Genomic DNA, 14,613 nt, shown 5'->3' on the forward strand with positions numbered 1-14,613 from the left:
GGTGGATGTATGTGTATTGTGCATGCAGCATTGAGTGCATGTCTGAAGGAAGGAAGAAGAAGGAGCGAGAGCGAGAGAATGAGTGAGATCAGGAGCGGCAGCAGGAGTAGGCAGGAGAGATTGAAAGTGTGTGCGTGTGTGTGAGAGAGAGAGAGAGAGAGAGAGAGAGAGAGAGAGAGAGAGAGAGAGAGAGAGAGAGGGAGAGAGAGACTGTGTGTGTGGCAGTGGGAGTAAGAGCCCTGGAACACTTCTCATGTATACATTGCAGTGACTGAATGTCTACTGTTGTTTACCTGTGTTGCAGAGCATGCAGCTATCTCAAAGCAAGGTTGCTGAGAAACAAGCAGATGCTCTAATTGGAAGTTTTACAGCTACGGACCCAGACCCAGGGCAAACGTTCACATACACTCTTGTCACAAATCCAAGTGCTAAGTTCAAGGTATGGGATCACTATATGTTTTGAAATGGGGGTTAGCTGGTCATAGAGAGAGAGTAAGTTACATTTATAAAGACAGGTAAGTCTAACAAATGAGGACTGAGACCTCTACAACAGGGTTTTTACGCCTGAAAGCAGGTGCATGATTTAACAAGCAGATTCAGTTATGCGCAGATGGAGAAAAATGCGCAGATTTTTGTAATAAGATGAAAAGCAGAAATAATAAGAAATAATACGAAAAGATAAAATGAAAGCCTGCTCACGACCCCGCCCAGCCTTGGAAACTGGGAATGGTGGATTAAGAACCCGGGTTCAACGCTCGAGCAAGCGCTCTCCACTCAAGGTGTTCACAGCAACTGATAGGAACTCATATGGGGAAATGATGGAAAAGAAATATTAAGATCATAAGTAAAGAGAATAAATTTCAACGAGAGAGAGAGAGAGAGAGAGAGAGAGAGAGAGAGAGAGAGAGAGAGAGAGAGAGAGAGAGAGAGAGAGAGAGAGAGAGAGAGGGGAGGGAGGGAGGGAGGGAGGGAGAGAGGGAGAGAGGGAGAGAGGGAGGGAGGGAGGGAGGGAGGGAGGGAGGGAGGGAGGGAGAGAGACAGAGAGACAGAAATAAATAGATAAATAGATTGAGAGAGATAAAGAGATAAATAGATAGAGAGAGATGGAGAGAGAAAGATGAAAAGATCTCAAATACAGAGACACGGAAAAATAGAGAGAGAGAAAAGGGATGAGAAAGATGAAAATTTGAGAAGAGAGAAATGTACACCCAGTTTAGTTCTCGAGCACAGCATTGGACGTACTTGCTTCTTTAAGATGTCTACTTTTGAAGCCAGTTGCTGAACTCTTTAGACCGTTTGAAAAGTATTCAAAAGTCATTTGTTCAAAATCGTCCGATCTTATCACCGTGGTGAATATTGAGTTCTTATCACCAGCAGAATGAGTGCAGATAGTCTGAATTGGACGCTAGCACGGAAGAAATTGACTGCTCCAGCTGCAAAACTGAAGACTTGCGAATATGCTGCTTGGACCTAGATTATTTGAATAATGATGTGTTTGCTGATTGGACCCTAGGCACTTTGTTTGTAGATTAAGTTTGGCTCTTGTCAACATACCCTCCCGAAGTATAAGGTATGCTTCTGCCTGCCTGCATGTGTCCTGCATGTATGTATTTGTATATATATATATATATATGTGTGTGTGTTTGTGTGTGTGTGTGTGTTTGTGTGTGTGTGTGTGTGTTTGTGTGTGTGTGTGTTTGTGTGTGTGTGTGTGTTTGTGTGTGTGTGTGTGTTTGTGTGTGTGTGTGTGTGTGTGTGTGTGCGTGCGTGCATGTGTGCGTGCACGTGTGTGTGTGTGTGTGCGCGTGTGCGTGTGCGCGCGCGTGTGTGTGTGTGTGTGTGTGTGTGTGTATGTGTGTGTGTGTGTGTGTGTGTGTGTGTGTGTGTGTGTGTGTGTGTGTGTGTGTGTGTGTGTGTGTGTGTGTGTGTGGGTGCGTGTGTGCTCGGGTACACCGGTACTAGATTTCTGGCAGTGACCTCCGTACAGCTGTTGGTTTGGATTTTGAAGCATCACCATCATGGACGATTCGTGTTCGTGCCACAGACAATGGTAGTCCGGCACTAAGCTATGAAAAGAACTTTGTTATCAATGTGATTGATGTGAATGAAGCACCAACATCTGTGCAATTGGACAATTATGTTCTTGACGAAAACAGTCCGTTGGATACTGTTGTTGGTAGTCTTACAACCTCTGACCCAGACAATATCAATAAACAATGGCAGACATTCAGCTACCAATTCGTTGCCTCAACGAAGGGAAAATTCAAGATTGAAGGAAACGAATTGAAGGTAAGCAACCCACAGTGGGTGCTAAAAAGGAATGTGTACTTTATCTTGCATCCTTTTCTCCTTTTTTGAACCTCTGTGTATGTGTGTCATAATCATTGAAATTCATAGGAAACTTAATTCATTTCATAATCCAGCAGAATGACTAGCTTGCTAACTGATGCAATCCTATTGTGTATCTTTTATCTTAAAGGAAAATAACTTTCTTGGAGACAGGAAGCTATCGGGGAAAGAAAAACACAAATCTGAAGCTGTTCTTCACCATCGTCATCAACACGAACTGCGAAATTCACGAACTAGTTTATCACCTAGTTGTAATGGTTATCACCCTTGTGATGCTACTCATCCCTATGTTTCATTGGTTCTGCTTGCTTGTATTTCATTTGAAGAGAATGCCCAAAAACTGGTTCGTGAATTCGGAGTCCTTATTGCTGATGATGGTGAAGAATGGCTTGAGATTTTGTTCTTTGTCTTTAACTGAAAATGCCGACAAAAAGTGACAAAAAAACACCGAAATTGTTTCATTCACAATAGCAAGTACACTGAATGAAGGCCCACACGCTCTCGTCAATGCAGTGCAACAACCATTGGTCTACCATCTCAAATACAAGTACCCTTGGTGAAGGCAGGAGGAGAGGAGAAGAGCACATGGAACAGAGTTGGCATGTAAAAAGACATGAGTACATGTGTCACGGGTTTAAGGAGTGTAATGGTGTGGATGTGCATTGTAAGCCTGTTACATCCAATCACCCTTTGTTGCCTGGCAATCACCTGTCTGGCATGAAACTCGAAGTCACCGTAACTAGTTCCACTTGTGCACTTTGTTACCATTACATTGTGTGCCCATCAGTAGCAGTTAAATTCAGGCTCAATCTAGTGATGTACTGATATTTTGCGATTTCGTTGTGCCTGATGATTGCGAGAGCATGAAACTTGAAGTAGCAGCAAACAAGCCTTGATTGTCCTGGTTTTGCTGTAATTTTGTTGTGTAGGTGGACATGTCGAATGCTGATTGTCTCAAGTATGGCGGACTGTACTGCCAATTGAACTTTGAATCATCACCCAGTGTGACTGTGACGTTGCGGGTCACTGATAGTGGATCACCATCGCTGAGTGCAATCGTCAAACTCACTATACAACTGAAGGACATCAATGACAAACCAAGGCAACTGACTATCAGCAATAGCATTGTGAGTATTGGTCTACCTGCTGTTCACATAGATGAAGGTATTGCACCTTGGACAACGACTTTCTCCAAGCGTTAAATTCTCATTGCCACCAGTGGACGGTATTGAGATAACCATCCCGCCGAGGGTAGCTGGGAAAGAGCAATAGTTTCATTGCCGAGTCCTCTGAAAAGCTGTGACCGCTGAGCGATGGTATCCGCTCGCTGTTACTAGAGAGGTTGAGATGCAGCAGCCGCTGTCCTGGGCATGACATAGCCAGTAGGATAATACTGCTTCACACAGAAGTTAGAATGGTTGGATTTATCCTTGCAAAGTAGGAGTTGCAACAGACCAATTTCACTCAGTCTGTGTTAGAGAGCCATACCGCCAAGTCCTGAGCTCTGATTTTGAGTAGTAGAAGTCACCTGCTTTGTATACACCATGTATTGTTGGTTCCAGGATACATCCAGGCCAATGTTTTCTGGTCGTTGTTAAGGTGCTGAAGAAATGCACAGCAGGCGTCATGCCGTTCATGTTTTTCTTCTTCTTTCTCTACAAACTCCACTTATCTCCAGACACGGGTGAATAATGGAGTGTGGTGGTGGGGCCCGTTGAGCTCAGCCGACCAGAGGTCTCAGTTTCATAGCTCCATGGACGCACCAAACCGATGTTATCTGGTTCAAAGGATTTATTAAGGATTGCCTTGTCTCTTTTTGAAAAGAACCTATGGGGTTTGGGAATGTCACCTTTGAATTGATTTTGTTTTGCTATTCCTGTATTTGTATGTTTAATCTTGACATGTTCTATGTGATAGGTGCAAGAGAATGATCCAGCTGGAACAGTGGTTGGAGTATCCGCTTATACTGATGAAGACAAAGGACAGACTCACCAAGTGCAGCTGGTTGATGATGATAATGGTCAATTCAAACTCAGTCCTGATGGTACAAAGTTGCTGAAGGCCAAGTCTACGGATTATGAAACCAAGACTGTACACAAAGTCACTGTGAAGGTCACAGACAGTGGAAACCCTGCTATGTCTGTAAGTCATCACTGACTGACTGGGTTCTAGGATCAGAAATACTATCCTCTTTTTTCACTCACATGCCTGTACCATATACACACCCACACGCACACACTCTCTCTCTCTCACATACACACACACACACGCACACTCTCTCTCTCTCTCACATACACACACACACACGCACACTCTCTCTCTCTCTCACATACACACACACACACGCACACTCTCTCTCTCTCTCACATACACACACACACACGCACACTCTCTCTCTCTCTCACATACACACACACACACGCACACTCTCTCTCTCTCTCACATACACACACACACACGCACACTCTCTCTCTCTCTCACATACACACACACACACGCACACTCTCTCTCTCTCTCACATACACACACCCACACCCACACTCTCTCTCTCACATACACACACCCACACCCACACTCTCTCTCTCACATACACACACGCACACGCACACTCTCTCTCTCTCTCACATACACGCACACGCACACTCTCTCTCTCTCTCACATACACACCTGCACACGCACACTCTCTCTCTCTCTCACATACACACACCCACACCCACACTCTCTCTCTCTCTCACACACACGCACACGCACACTCTCTCTCTCTCTCACATACACACACGCACACGCACACTCTCTCTCTCTCTCACATACACGCACACGCACACTCTCTCTCTCTCTCACATACACACACGCACACGCACACTCTCTCTCTCTCTCACATACACACACACACACACACTCTCTCTCTCTCTCTCTCTCTCTCTCTCACACACACACACAAACACACACACACACACAAACACACACACACACACACACACAAACACACACACACACACACCAGGGCATAGCTTAAGGATTTCATTTAGCTCGGACAAATGTCCTTCCGTTTTGAAATCTGTCCGGACATGCCCGGACATGTTCCACAACACATTTTCAGGGTGTTTCTTCTTTTTTTTTAGTAGTACTGAAGTATATTGACAATGACTCATTATGTGGATGTATCTCACACATTATTCCGTTACAAAAGCCTGGCAAATCAAGGGGACCAGTCGCTCACCTACGGCCCGTGGTTTTACTCACAGCGCTCAGGAAGATTCTATCATTGATTGTGCTGCGGAGGATCAACAAGGACGTCAACAACTTCGTTGCACACACACAGAGTGGTTTCCGCCCCAGCAGAAGCACCACAGATGTTGTGTGGTCATACCGATGGTTGGCGGCTCGATGCCAACGCTATCGCTGTGCGCTGGATATCCTAGGCATTGATATGTCAAAAGCGTTTGACTGTATAAGCAGGCCACGGCTCATCTCGGTGCTGGGATCGTTCTTGCAGCCGGATGAAATCCGAATGATCAGTTACCTCCTCCAGGACACCGTACTGCGGGTTGTACTCCCATCCGCTAAGGGCCCGTCATTCCCCACTCTCCGCGGCACACCCCAAGGTGACTCGTTGTCTCCTGTTCTTTTCATTGTGTACCTTGAGGGTGCGCTGCGTGATGTCCGGCCTCTTCTTCTACCACGTCCCCCTGCCGATATCTCCCTGGGGTTACCAACTGAAACTGCCTACGCCGACGATGTGGATTTCGTGACTACTGATGGTGAGAGGCTGAGGACCCTCCTTCCAACCATATCCAACAAGCTCCTCGAATGGGATTTGAAAGTGAATGAGACCAAAACAGAGCACACGCACATTGAACGGCACACTGATCGCATCGAGGAGGAGTGGCGAACCACCAAGAAACTCGGGTCCCTATTAGGTGATGCCGAGGATATGCTACGGCGACAGCAACTGGCAACTGTTGCCTTTGGTAAACTCTGGACGCTGTGGATCCGTAGGTCGCTAGTTTCGGAGGATCTCCGCATCCGGCTCTATAATGCCTTTGTACTCCCTGTACTCTGCTACAATTGTGCAACATGGGCACCAACGAAACAGCAGCTGAGCCGTATTGAGGCCTTCCACCGAAAACAGCTGCGGGCGCTAATCGGCATTGTGTTCCCGAATCGGATTAGGAACGAGAGGCTCTATGAGCGTACCGGCGCGGTTCCTCTCCGCATTATCATCTTGAGAGCTAGGTGGAGGCTCTTTGGGCACGTCCTCCGGCTCCCGGCTGACTCCCCACCATCCCTGGCCATGGGAGCGTACTTCGCAGAGCCTCGTCCAGCGGGCTGGAGGGGACGACCAAGACACACACTACCGACGCTACTACAAGATGATGCCAAGCGGATTGGACTTTCCTTGTCAAGCAAAGTCGATCTGGAGGCGTTCCGTGCCCTTGCTGCTGACCGAAGCGGTTGGGTGGGCATCTGTACCCGAGTGGTGTCGCCACCCTAGTTTTTGTCTTCTTTTCGCATATTTCTTCTTTTTTTTGAAACTGTTATGGTCTTTTGTATCTATTCGAAGTGGCTTATGCGAACATTTTTGGCTGGTTTGCATGATTCGCATGCCCATTAATGCAGCTGCAGGCCATGCTGATGTCTACGCGAACAAGCACATAATAATATAATAATAATAATCTCACACATTACTATGTACAATTCGCCAATTTATTTGAATTAGAAACTGAACTATTTTACTGACGACAAATGTATGTACAAGAAAGCGTTGCAGTCAAGAATTTTGCGAACGCGATATGCTCCTTGACCTTCGAATTTGCGTCGTGCAATAGCGGCTGTAGTATTATTCTCAATAGGGACAAGGAGACATGGACGAGTAAACTAATGAGGAGCAAGAAATGCACAACCAGTAGGTAAGTCAAAAACAAGAGAAGTGCCGAGCCAGTGAAGCACATCAAAGTTCTGGCCTACGGGAAACGGCCTGTGTGACGTACATACAGCATGCAACGCATACAGGCATAAGTGTACAGTAGTGTACGCATAATAGAGTCCAGATATTACGACATCTCCCCTTTCAGGGCGCGCAGCAAGAGAGCGATAAGTTAGCAAAACAGGAATAATGCTGAAGACGAAAGAGTAACGCTAAATGATTAACGGAATCTGATAGGAGTATGAACGGCACGTCCAGAACGGGTAACTCTACCGGAACGCTCAGGGACGGGAGTACCTGGAGATGGACGTTGGGCAGGTGACGCTGGCTCACCATTGTCCACAGCGTCGTTAGCAGAACCTGCAGGCGGATCGACGATGAGGTCACTGCGGTTGCGGCGGAGAACCGAACCGGATGGCGTCTCCACGATAAGCGACCTGGTGGAATGCTCGGCAGTGACAATACCAGGCTCTTTCCTATCCGGAACAAAGACAGCGGTACCCGGGACCAGTGGCGTAGCATCGAGAGCGCGATGGCGGGAGTTGAAATCCGACGCTTGCCGGGACTTCAGAGAGGCGTCTTTAGCGGCAAACGCTGTGCGATCTACGAGGTATGGCCGTCGAACGTCTGCCGACATGGGTAAACGCGTCTGGATGCGGCGGCCCATGAGGAGCTCCGCAGGACTGAAGCCATGTGCTAGTGGACTGGCACGATAGCTCTGCAGAGCAACATACGGATCACCTCCCCTCACCAGCAAATGCTTTAGGGTCTGCACTGCGCGTTCCACTAAGCCGTTGCCTTGCGGATGAAGAGGGCTGCTCGTGCGCTGGGTGGTTCCTTGCTCTTGAAGCCATGCTGAAACCTCTGCACTTGTGAATGGGGGACCATTGTCCGAAACAAACACATCTGGATTGCCGTGACGCGCAAACATGGACTTCAGTTGCGTGATGAGAGAAGCTGCAGAAGTACGGGACATCTGAGCAAGCTCAATCCATCGGGAGTAGTAGTCGACGACAACTAGGTACTGAGAGCCTTGGAACTGCATGAAATCGGCAGCGACTTCCTGCCACGGGAACTCGGGAAGACGTGAGGACAGCAGGGGCTCCATTGGCGTTGGCTTGTCACGAGCGCAGGCTTGGCAATTGGACACGATATCAGCCAACTGGGCGCTTAGACCTGGCCACCAAACTGACTGGCGAGCCCTTTCGCGGGTCTTCGTGATGCCGAGGTGACCAGCATGGAGCTGCTGGAGGACTTCTGGACGGAGCTGGTCCGGGATGACGATTCTGGAACCGTACAGGAGCAGGCCATCTGTGATACAGAATGACTGCCGGGATGCGTAGTAGGGCTTAACGGACACTGGAGCAGACTGTAAACTTGGCCAACCGGACAGAGTGTACTGCACAAGATGTTGACACACTGGGTCTTGAGCCTGCTGGTGTTGAATCTCACTCAGTCTTGCATCGGACGCAGGGAGATGAGAAACCACACTGTCGAGAAAAGCTTCTGCGTCGTCGAGGAGGCGGACGTCATCAGCGGACAGAGGACGCGACGCAGGTGACCTAGATAAGGCATCAGCAACGATTAGATCTTTGCCAGGGATGTGTACGATGTCGAAATCAAATCGCATCAGGTTGAGCCGGAACCGAAGTACACGTGGAGGGATAGAGTCGAGAGCACTGGTGCTGAACAGGGGCACCAGAGGCTTGTGATCTGTTTCCAGCGTGAATCTCTTACCGATGAGGTAATCAGAGAATCGGTTGCAAGCCCAGGTGAGGCCAAGAGCTTCCTTTTCTATTTGAGCATAGCGACGCTCTGCCGGCAGTAGTGCACGAGACTGGAACGATACGGGTTTCCAATCGCCGGCCGGCTGTTGCTGCTTGATAACGGCACCGAGACCATAGCTCGAGGCATCTGCAGAGACAATAGTTGGGTACTCGGGAGAGTACAGTGCAAGAACAGGCGTACACGACAGAAGAGCCTTAATCTCTTCAAATGCCGATTGCTGAGGGGGTCCCCAGGACCAGGCATTGCCTTTCTTGAGAAGGTCGCGGATCGGCTGTGAGACGGAAGCAAGTGAGGGAGAGAACTTGCCAAGCTGGTTGACGAGGCCGAGAAAGCTTCTCACATCCGCGACATCCTGGCATGGCGTGAAGTCTTGAATGCCCTGCACCTTCTGGGGATCAGAGTGGATACCGTCTTGGTCGATGATATGACCCAAGAACTTGGCAGAAGTGACTTTGAAGAGACACTTGTCCGGGTTGAGTGTGACGCCGTTGTCGCTGAGCCGTTGTAGCACCTGGTGCAGCCGGTTATCATGTTCCTCTTCAGTGCTACCGAACACTAGAGCGTCGTCCATCTGACATGCGGTACCAACCACACCGTTCAAGATCCGAGCCATTCGTTTCTGAAAATGTTCGGGAGCCGAACAAATACCGAATGGTAGACGCGTGAACATGAAACGCCCAAACGGGGTGATAAATGTGGTCAACTTCTGGGATTCCTTGGCCAAGGGCACTTGGTAAAACCCAGAGTTGGCGTCAAGCTTTGTGAAATACTTGGCACCGCCCAACTGACCCAGCGTGTGGTCTACCGCCGGCAAGACGAACTGCTCACGACGAACGTGTTGGTTGAGACGTGTGTAGTCAACGCACAGACGGACTGCCTCCCCTCCAGGTTTGGCGACAACAACAAGGCCAGCACACCAATCAGTTGGTTCGTCGACAGGGACGATGACGCCTTGCTTTTCCATCTTCTCAAGCTCCGCTTTAACAATCGGCATTAGCGGTATTGCCACATTGTCGCGCGGGCAGGACAGAGCAAATGGTTTGGCGCCTTCTTCGAGGCGAATGCAGTGAGGCTCTCCAGTGAACCTGCCGAGAGGTTTGAACAAATCGGGGTATGCAGCTCGTGCTGTCGCGGTGTCGCGAATACCGCTCGATACTTCAGAGATGTCAGCCTTGACGTCCAGGAGGTCCAAGGCAACTATTGCAGGGCGTCCTAGGAGGGCCTGCTTGAGGTTGTTGGCAACGAAAATCTCTTGGCGAGACGACTTGCCCGCATGTGTTACCACTGCGTCGAACACGCCAGCTACGTCGAGGACGCTTGAGTTAGCAGACATCAGGGTACGACGACTGGGTCGCAGGGCCTGCGCATCTAACAGGCGGAATACACTTGCTGGAATTACAGAGACATCGGCTCCGGTGTCGATCTTCATCATGACTGGGGAATTGTTGACTTCCACCGACACAGACCAAGGGTCACGTCCGGCATCGACGCTGCCGAGAAACATGCCAGGGGCATGCGCATCTGGCGGTACAGTATGTACAGCGTCACAGGATCGTTGCTTCTTCTGGCACACAGTAGCAAAGTGCCCTTGTTTCTTACAGAAATTACACTCAGCTGATCGAGCTGGGCATACTGCACGATCATGGTCTTCCTTCCCACAGAATTGACAACTCTTTTTTTGTTGTTTTTTCTTGAAATCCTTGGATCTCTTCGGAGCAGACTTTTTAACAAAGGATACGTCAGCAGGGCTAACACTGGCGGAGCGAGACCCGGTTAGCTGAGCCATCTGGGTAGCTGTAGCTTCATGTGTCCTCGCAACTTCCAGCCCTTCGTCAAGAGACGACAACTGGTCGCCCTTCTCCAACAGCTTCTCCTGTACCGTTTTATGTCAGGTGCCGACAATCAGCTGCTCTAGCAAACGGGTGTTGACTTCGCCGGCATCGGCAAATTTGCACTTCACTGCCAAGTTCCGACAGCGACAGAGAAAATCGTCAGTGGTTTCCCCCACATTTTGCCGTTGCTGTTGAAGCTGGAAACGGGCCAGCCACGCGTTTACTTTCGGCTGCAGGTGGGCCTGAAAACGGGAAAGTAATTCGTCCACTTTGAAGCGGTCAGCTTCGTCTGCAAATGTCCAGGAATTGTAGATATCCACACTGTTGTGTATGCAAGTTAGTCATTATATATCTACTACACCGTTTGCTACTGACTGCGCATGCTCGCATATGGTTGTTGTTGTTACTTTACCTGACCAAGAGGAATGTCTTACAAATGCTAGTGTTTGTGTGTGTCAGTAAGAATGCATGAGTGTAATGGAATGTTAGTCCGCAAGGGGACATAACAATTTGGCGACGAAGATAAAAGACGAAGATGTCGCGATCGAAGCTTGAAATATTTGAAAAAGGTGATTTTCGGGAGTATGTAGAGAGACTCACGTTTTATTTTATCGCCAACAGTATTGGACAAGTCGCAGCTGGGGCAACCGCGGACCAGGAGAGAGCGGCGGACACGCAAAAGGCAGCTGTCCTGATCAGTCAACTCTCTGCTGAGAACTACTCGATTCTGAAGAGTCTTTGCCTGCCGGACAAACCAGCGCAGAAAACGTTTGAGGAACTCGGAGAATTGCTTTCAGAGCACTTCAAGCCTAATGTCAGTGTGTTGGCGGCGACTCATAGATTCCAGAGGATTTGTCAAAAGGATGGAGAGTCAGCAACACAGTATGCAGCTAGACTAAAGCAAGCAGCCATGGACTGTAAGTTTCAGGCGTATTTGGACAGGGCACTCCGAGACCAGTTTGTCAGTGGGTTGAAGTCGATGAGTGTTACGAAGGAGATATTGTCGAAAGCAAAGGAGACCTCAAGTTTGGCGGACATTGTGACGATGGCATCAGCCTATGAAACTGCATCGAGAGAGTCGGAACAATTGACGGCGCAGTCCGTCCACGCCGTTCGTTCGCGCCAGTCGACGAGCAAGCCAACTCCAACTTTCAAGTCGCACGACAAGAAATGTTTTCGGTGTGACAAGGCTGGTCACAAACCGGAAGAGTGCCGCTTCAAGAGTGTGAAGTGTCACGCGTGTGGTACGGTGGGTCACATCGAGAGAGCTTGCCGCAAGAAGAAGTCTGGACAAACCGTCCATCACATCGCGGAAGAAATTGGTGAGTTCGTTCCATGTGCTAGTAAACCCGATGTCACCATGTATAGTGTAAATGCAATGGGGCGACTACCGTACACTGTGTCATTAGATGTAATGGGTACCACTATCCAAATGGAGATTGATACGGGAAGTGCTGTCACGATTCTCAGCAGCGCAGATTTCTTGCAATGCAATGGTGTGCTGAGTAACCTGATGGAATCCAGTATCAACCTTGTGTCCTACTCTGGAGATGTGATTAATTGTCTCGGGGAAGCGGAAATGGAGTTCCGAATGGGCACACAATTGCACACACTATTGGTGAGGGTTACAAATGGAAACCGTCCATCTATTCTGGGCAGAGATGCAATGGCTTTGTTCAAACTCCCCTGGAAATCAATTTTCGAAGTGCACCAGGTCGAAAAGTCTGGCGCTAAATTCATTGAGAAATACCCAGGGTTGTTCGACACCTCAGAAGTGGGAAAGGTGAAAGGCGTGCAGGTGAAATTGCATGTGTCTGATGAGAGCCCTGTTTACCGAAAGGCAAGGCCGGTACCACTGTCAATTCGGGAGAGCTATGTTGAGGCTCTGAATAAATTGGAAGCAGATGGTATAATCGAGAAAGTCACGCATTCAGAATGGGCCTCCCCCACTGTCACGGTAGAGAAATCAGGAGGTGGGTTGAGAATCTGTGGTGACTACAGTGGCACTATCAATCTGCATTCTAAATGCGAGCAATACCCGCTACCCACTCTTGAGGAGCTATTGCACAAATTAGGCCCGGGGTCTAAATTCACGAAGCTGGATTTGTCGCAAGCCTACCACCAGCTAGAGATAGCACCTGAATGTCGGAAGTACACCACGATCAATACCATGCAGGGGTTGTATCAGTACAAACGACTCCCTTTTGGTTTTCACAGCGCCGTATCTATATTCCAACGGGTAATGGAAGAAACCCTTAGCGATTTGCCAGGATGCGGGGGCTACATCGACGATGTGTTGTGTACTGGTCGTGATGAGGAGATCCATGAGAAAAATGTGGATCAAGTGCTATCTTGCCTAAATGAGAAAGGATTCAAGCTCAATCCTAAGAAGTTCAGCTACATGGCGGATAAGCTAACGTACCTCGGTCATCAGGTAACCGCGCAGGGAATCGCACCCTCGCCTGATCGAGTGAATGCCTTGAAAGTCGCAAAGCCGCCTAACAACGTGAATGAATTGTACTCTTTTCTGGGTGCGGCCAATTTTCAACGGAAATTTGTACCTCGGTTCGCAGAGATTGCTGCACCACTGTACAACCTGCTCAGGAAAGAAATGAAATGGCAATGGAGCAAGGCAGAGGAAGATGCATTCCAGGCCTTGAAAGATGCAATGTGTGAGCATACGCTATTAGCACACTACGATGTCAAGAAGCCAGTCACACTCCAGGTGGACGCTTCTCCAATGGGTCTAGGTGCCGTACTATTGCAAAGGCAAACGAATGGTGATGTTTTGCCGGTTGCTTACGTGTCAAGGAAATTGACACCGGCTGAATCGCGTTATGCACAAATCGAACGGGAAGCCGTAGCTGTGGTTTTCGGTGTTACGAAGTTCCAGAAATACTTGCTAGGGCGCCACTTCACGCTTCAAACCGACCATCAACCACTATTGAAGTTACTGGGAAACAACGAACCAGTTCCTACACTTGCATCAGCTCGCATCAAGAAATGGGCACTAATGCTAGCTGGCTATGATTATGAGATCAAGTATTTGCCAGGCAAGGAAAATGTCTACGCGGATTTCCTGTCTAGGCAACCATGTGAGAATATCAGTCCGTCTGCAGAGGAAATGGTTACGGTTCGTGTCTTGCTAGTGGAGGAAGATACGATAATCAAAGCAGACGTAGTGAAATCGGAAACAGCTCGTGACCCTGAGCTATCTAAGGTGCTCTACTATGTGGTGAATGGTTGGCCTAGCTCAGTACCCCAATCGTTTCGGTCTTACCACAATAAGAGGGATGAGCTGTCTGCGGAAGATGGTATCCTATTGTGGGGACAACGAGTTGTCATACCCAAATCACTAAGAATGGTATTGCTACGTGATTTGCACACGGAGCACTTTGGCATGGTCAAAACCAAGCAAATGGCACGACGGTACTTATGGTGGCCAAATGTGGATCAAGAGATTGAAATGTTGGTCAAGGCATGTGCTCAATGCCAAGAAAGTGCGAAATGTCCACCTGCCAAGTCGGGAACCTGGTCATGGCCAAACGGTCCTTGGAAACGGGTGCATATCGACTTTGCAGGACCATTCATGGGCAAGATGTTCCTGGTTGTGGTGGATGCATACACAAAGTATCTGGATGTAATTGCAATGTCTAATGCCACGTCTGCAACCACTATTGCGGCTCTGCGGCACGTGTTCTCTGTGTTTGGTCTGCC

General features: G+C 48.7%; 1 protein-coding gene across 1 annotated transcript in view; it reads left to right on the forward strand.

The window, feature by feature from the left end:
* Positions 1-14,613, forward strand: part of LOC135822499 (protocadherin Fat 4-like) — a 137,762-nt gene that overhangs the window by 25,648 nt on the left and 97,501 nt on the right. The window contains exons 28-31 of the mRNA XM_065335280.1: positions 305-439; positions 1,963-2,289; positions 3,279-3,476; positions 4,267-4,491. Of these exons, the coding sequence (XP_065191352.1) occupies positions 305-439; positions 1,963-2,289; positions 3,279-3,476; positions 4,267-4,491 (885 nt within the window). The remainder of the gene's footprint in view (positions 1-304; positions 440-1,962; positions 2,290-3,278; positions 3,477-4,266; positions 4,492-14,613) is intronic.

The sequence above is a fragment of the Sycon ciliatum genome, chromosome 8 (assembly GCF_964019385.1).
Source record: "Sycon ciliatum chromosome 8, ocSycCili1.1, whole genome shotgun sequence".
Taxonomy (NCBI): Eukaryota; Metazoa; Porifera; class Calcarea; order Leucosolenida; family Sycettidae; genus Sycon; species Sycon ciliatum.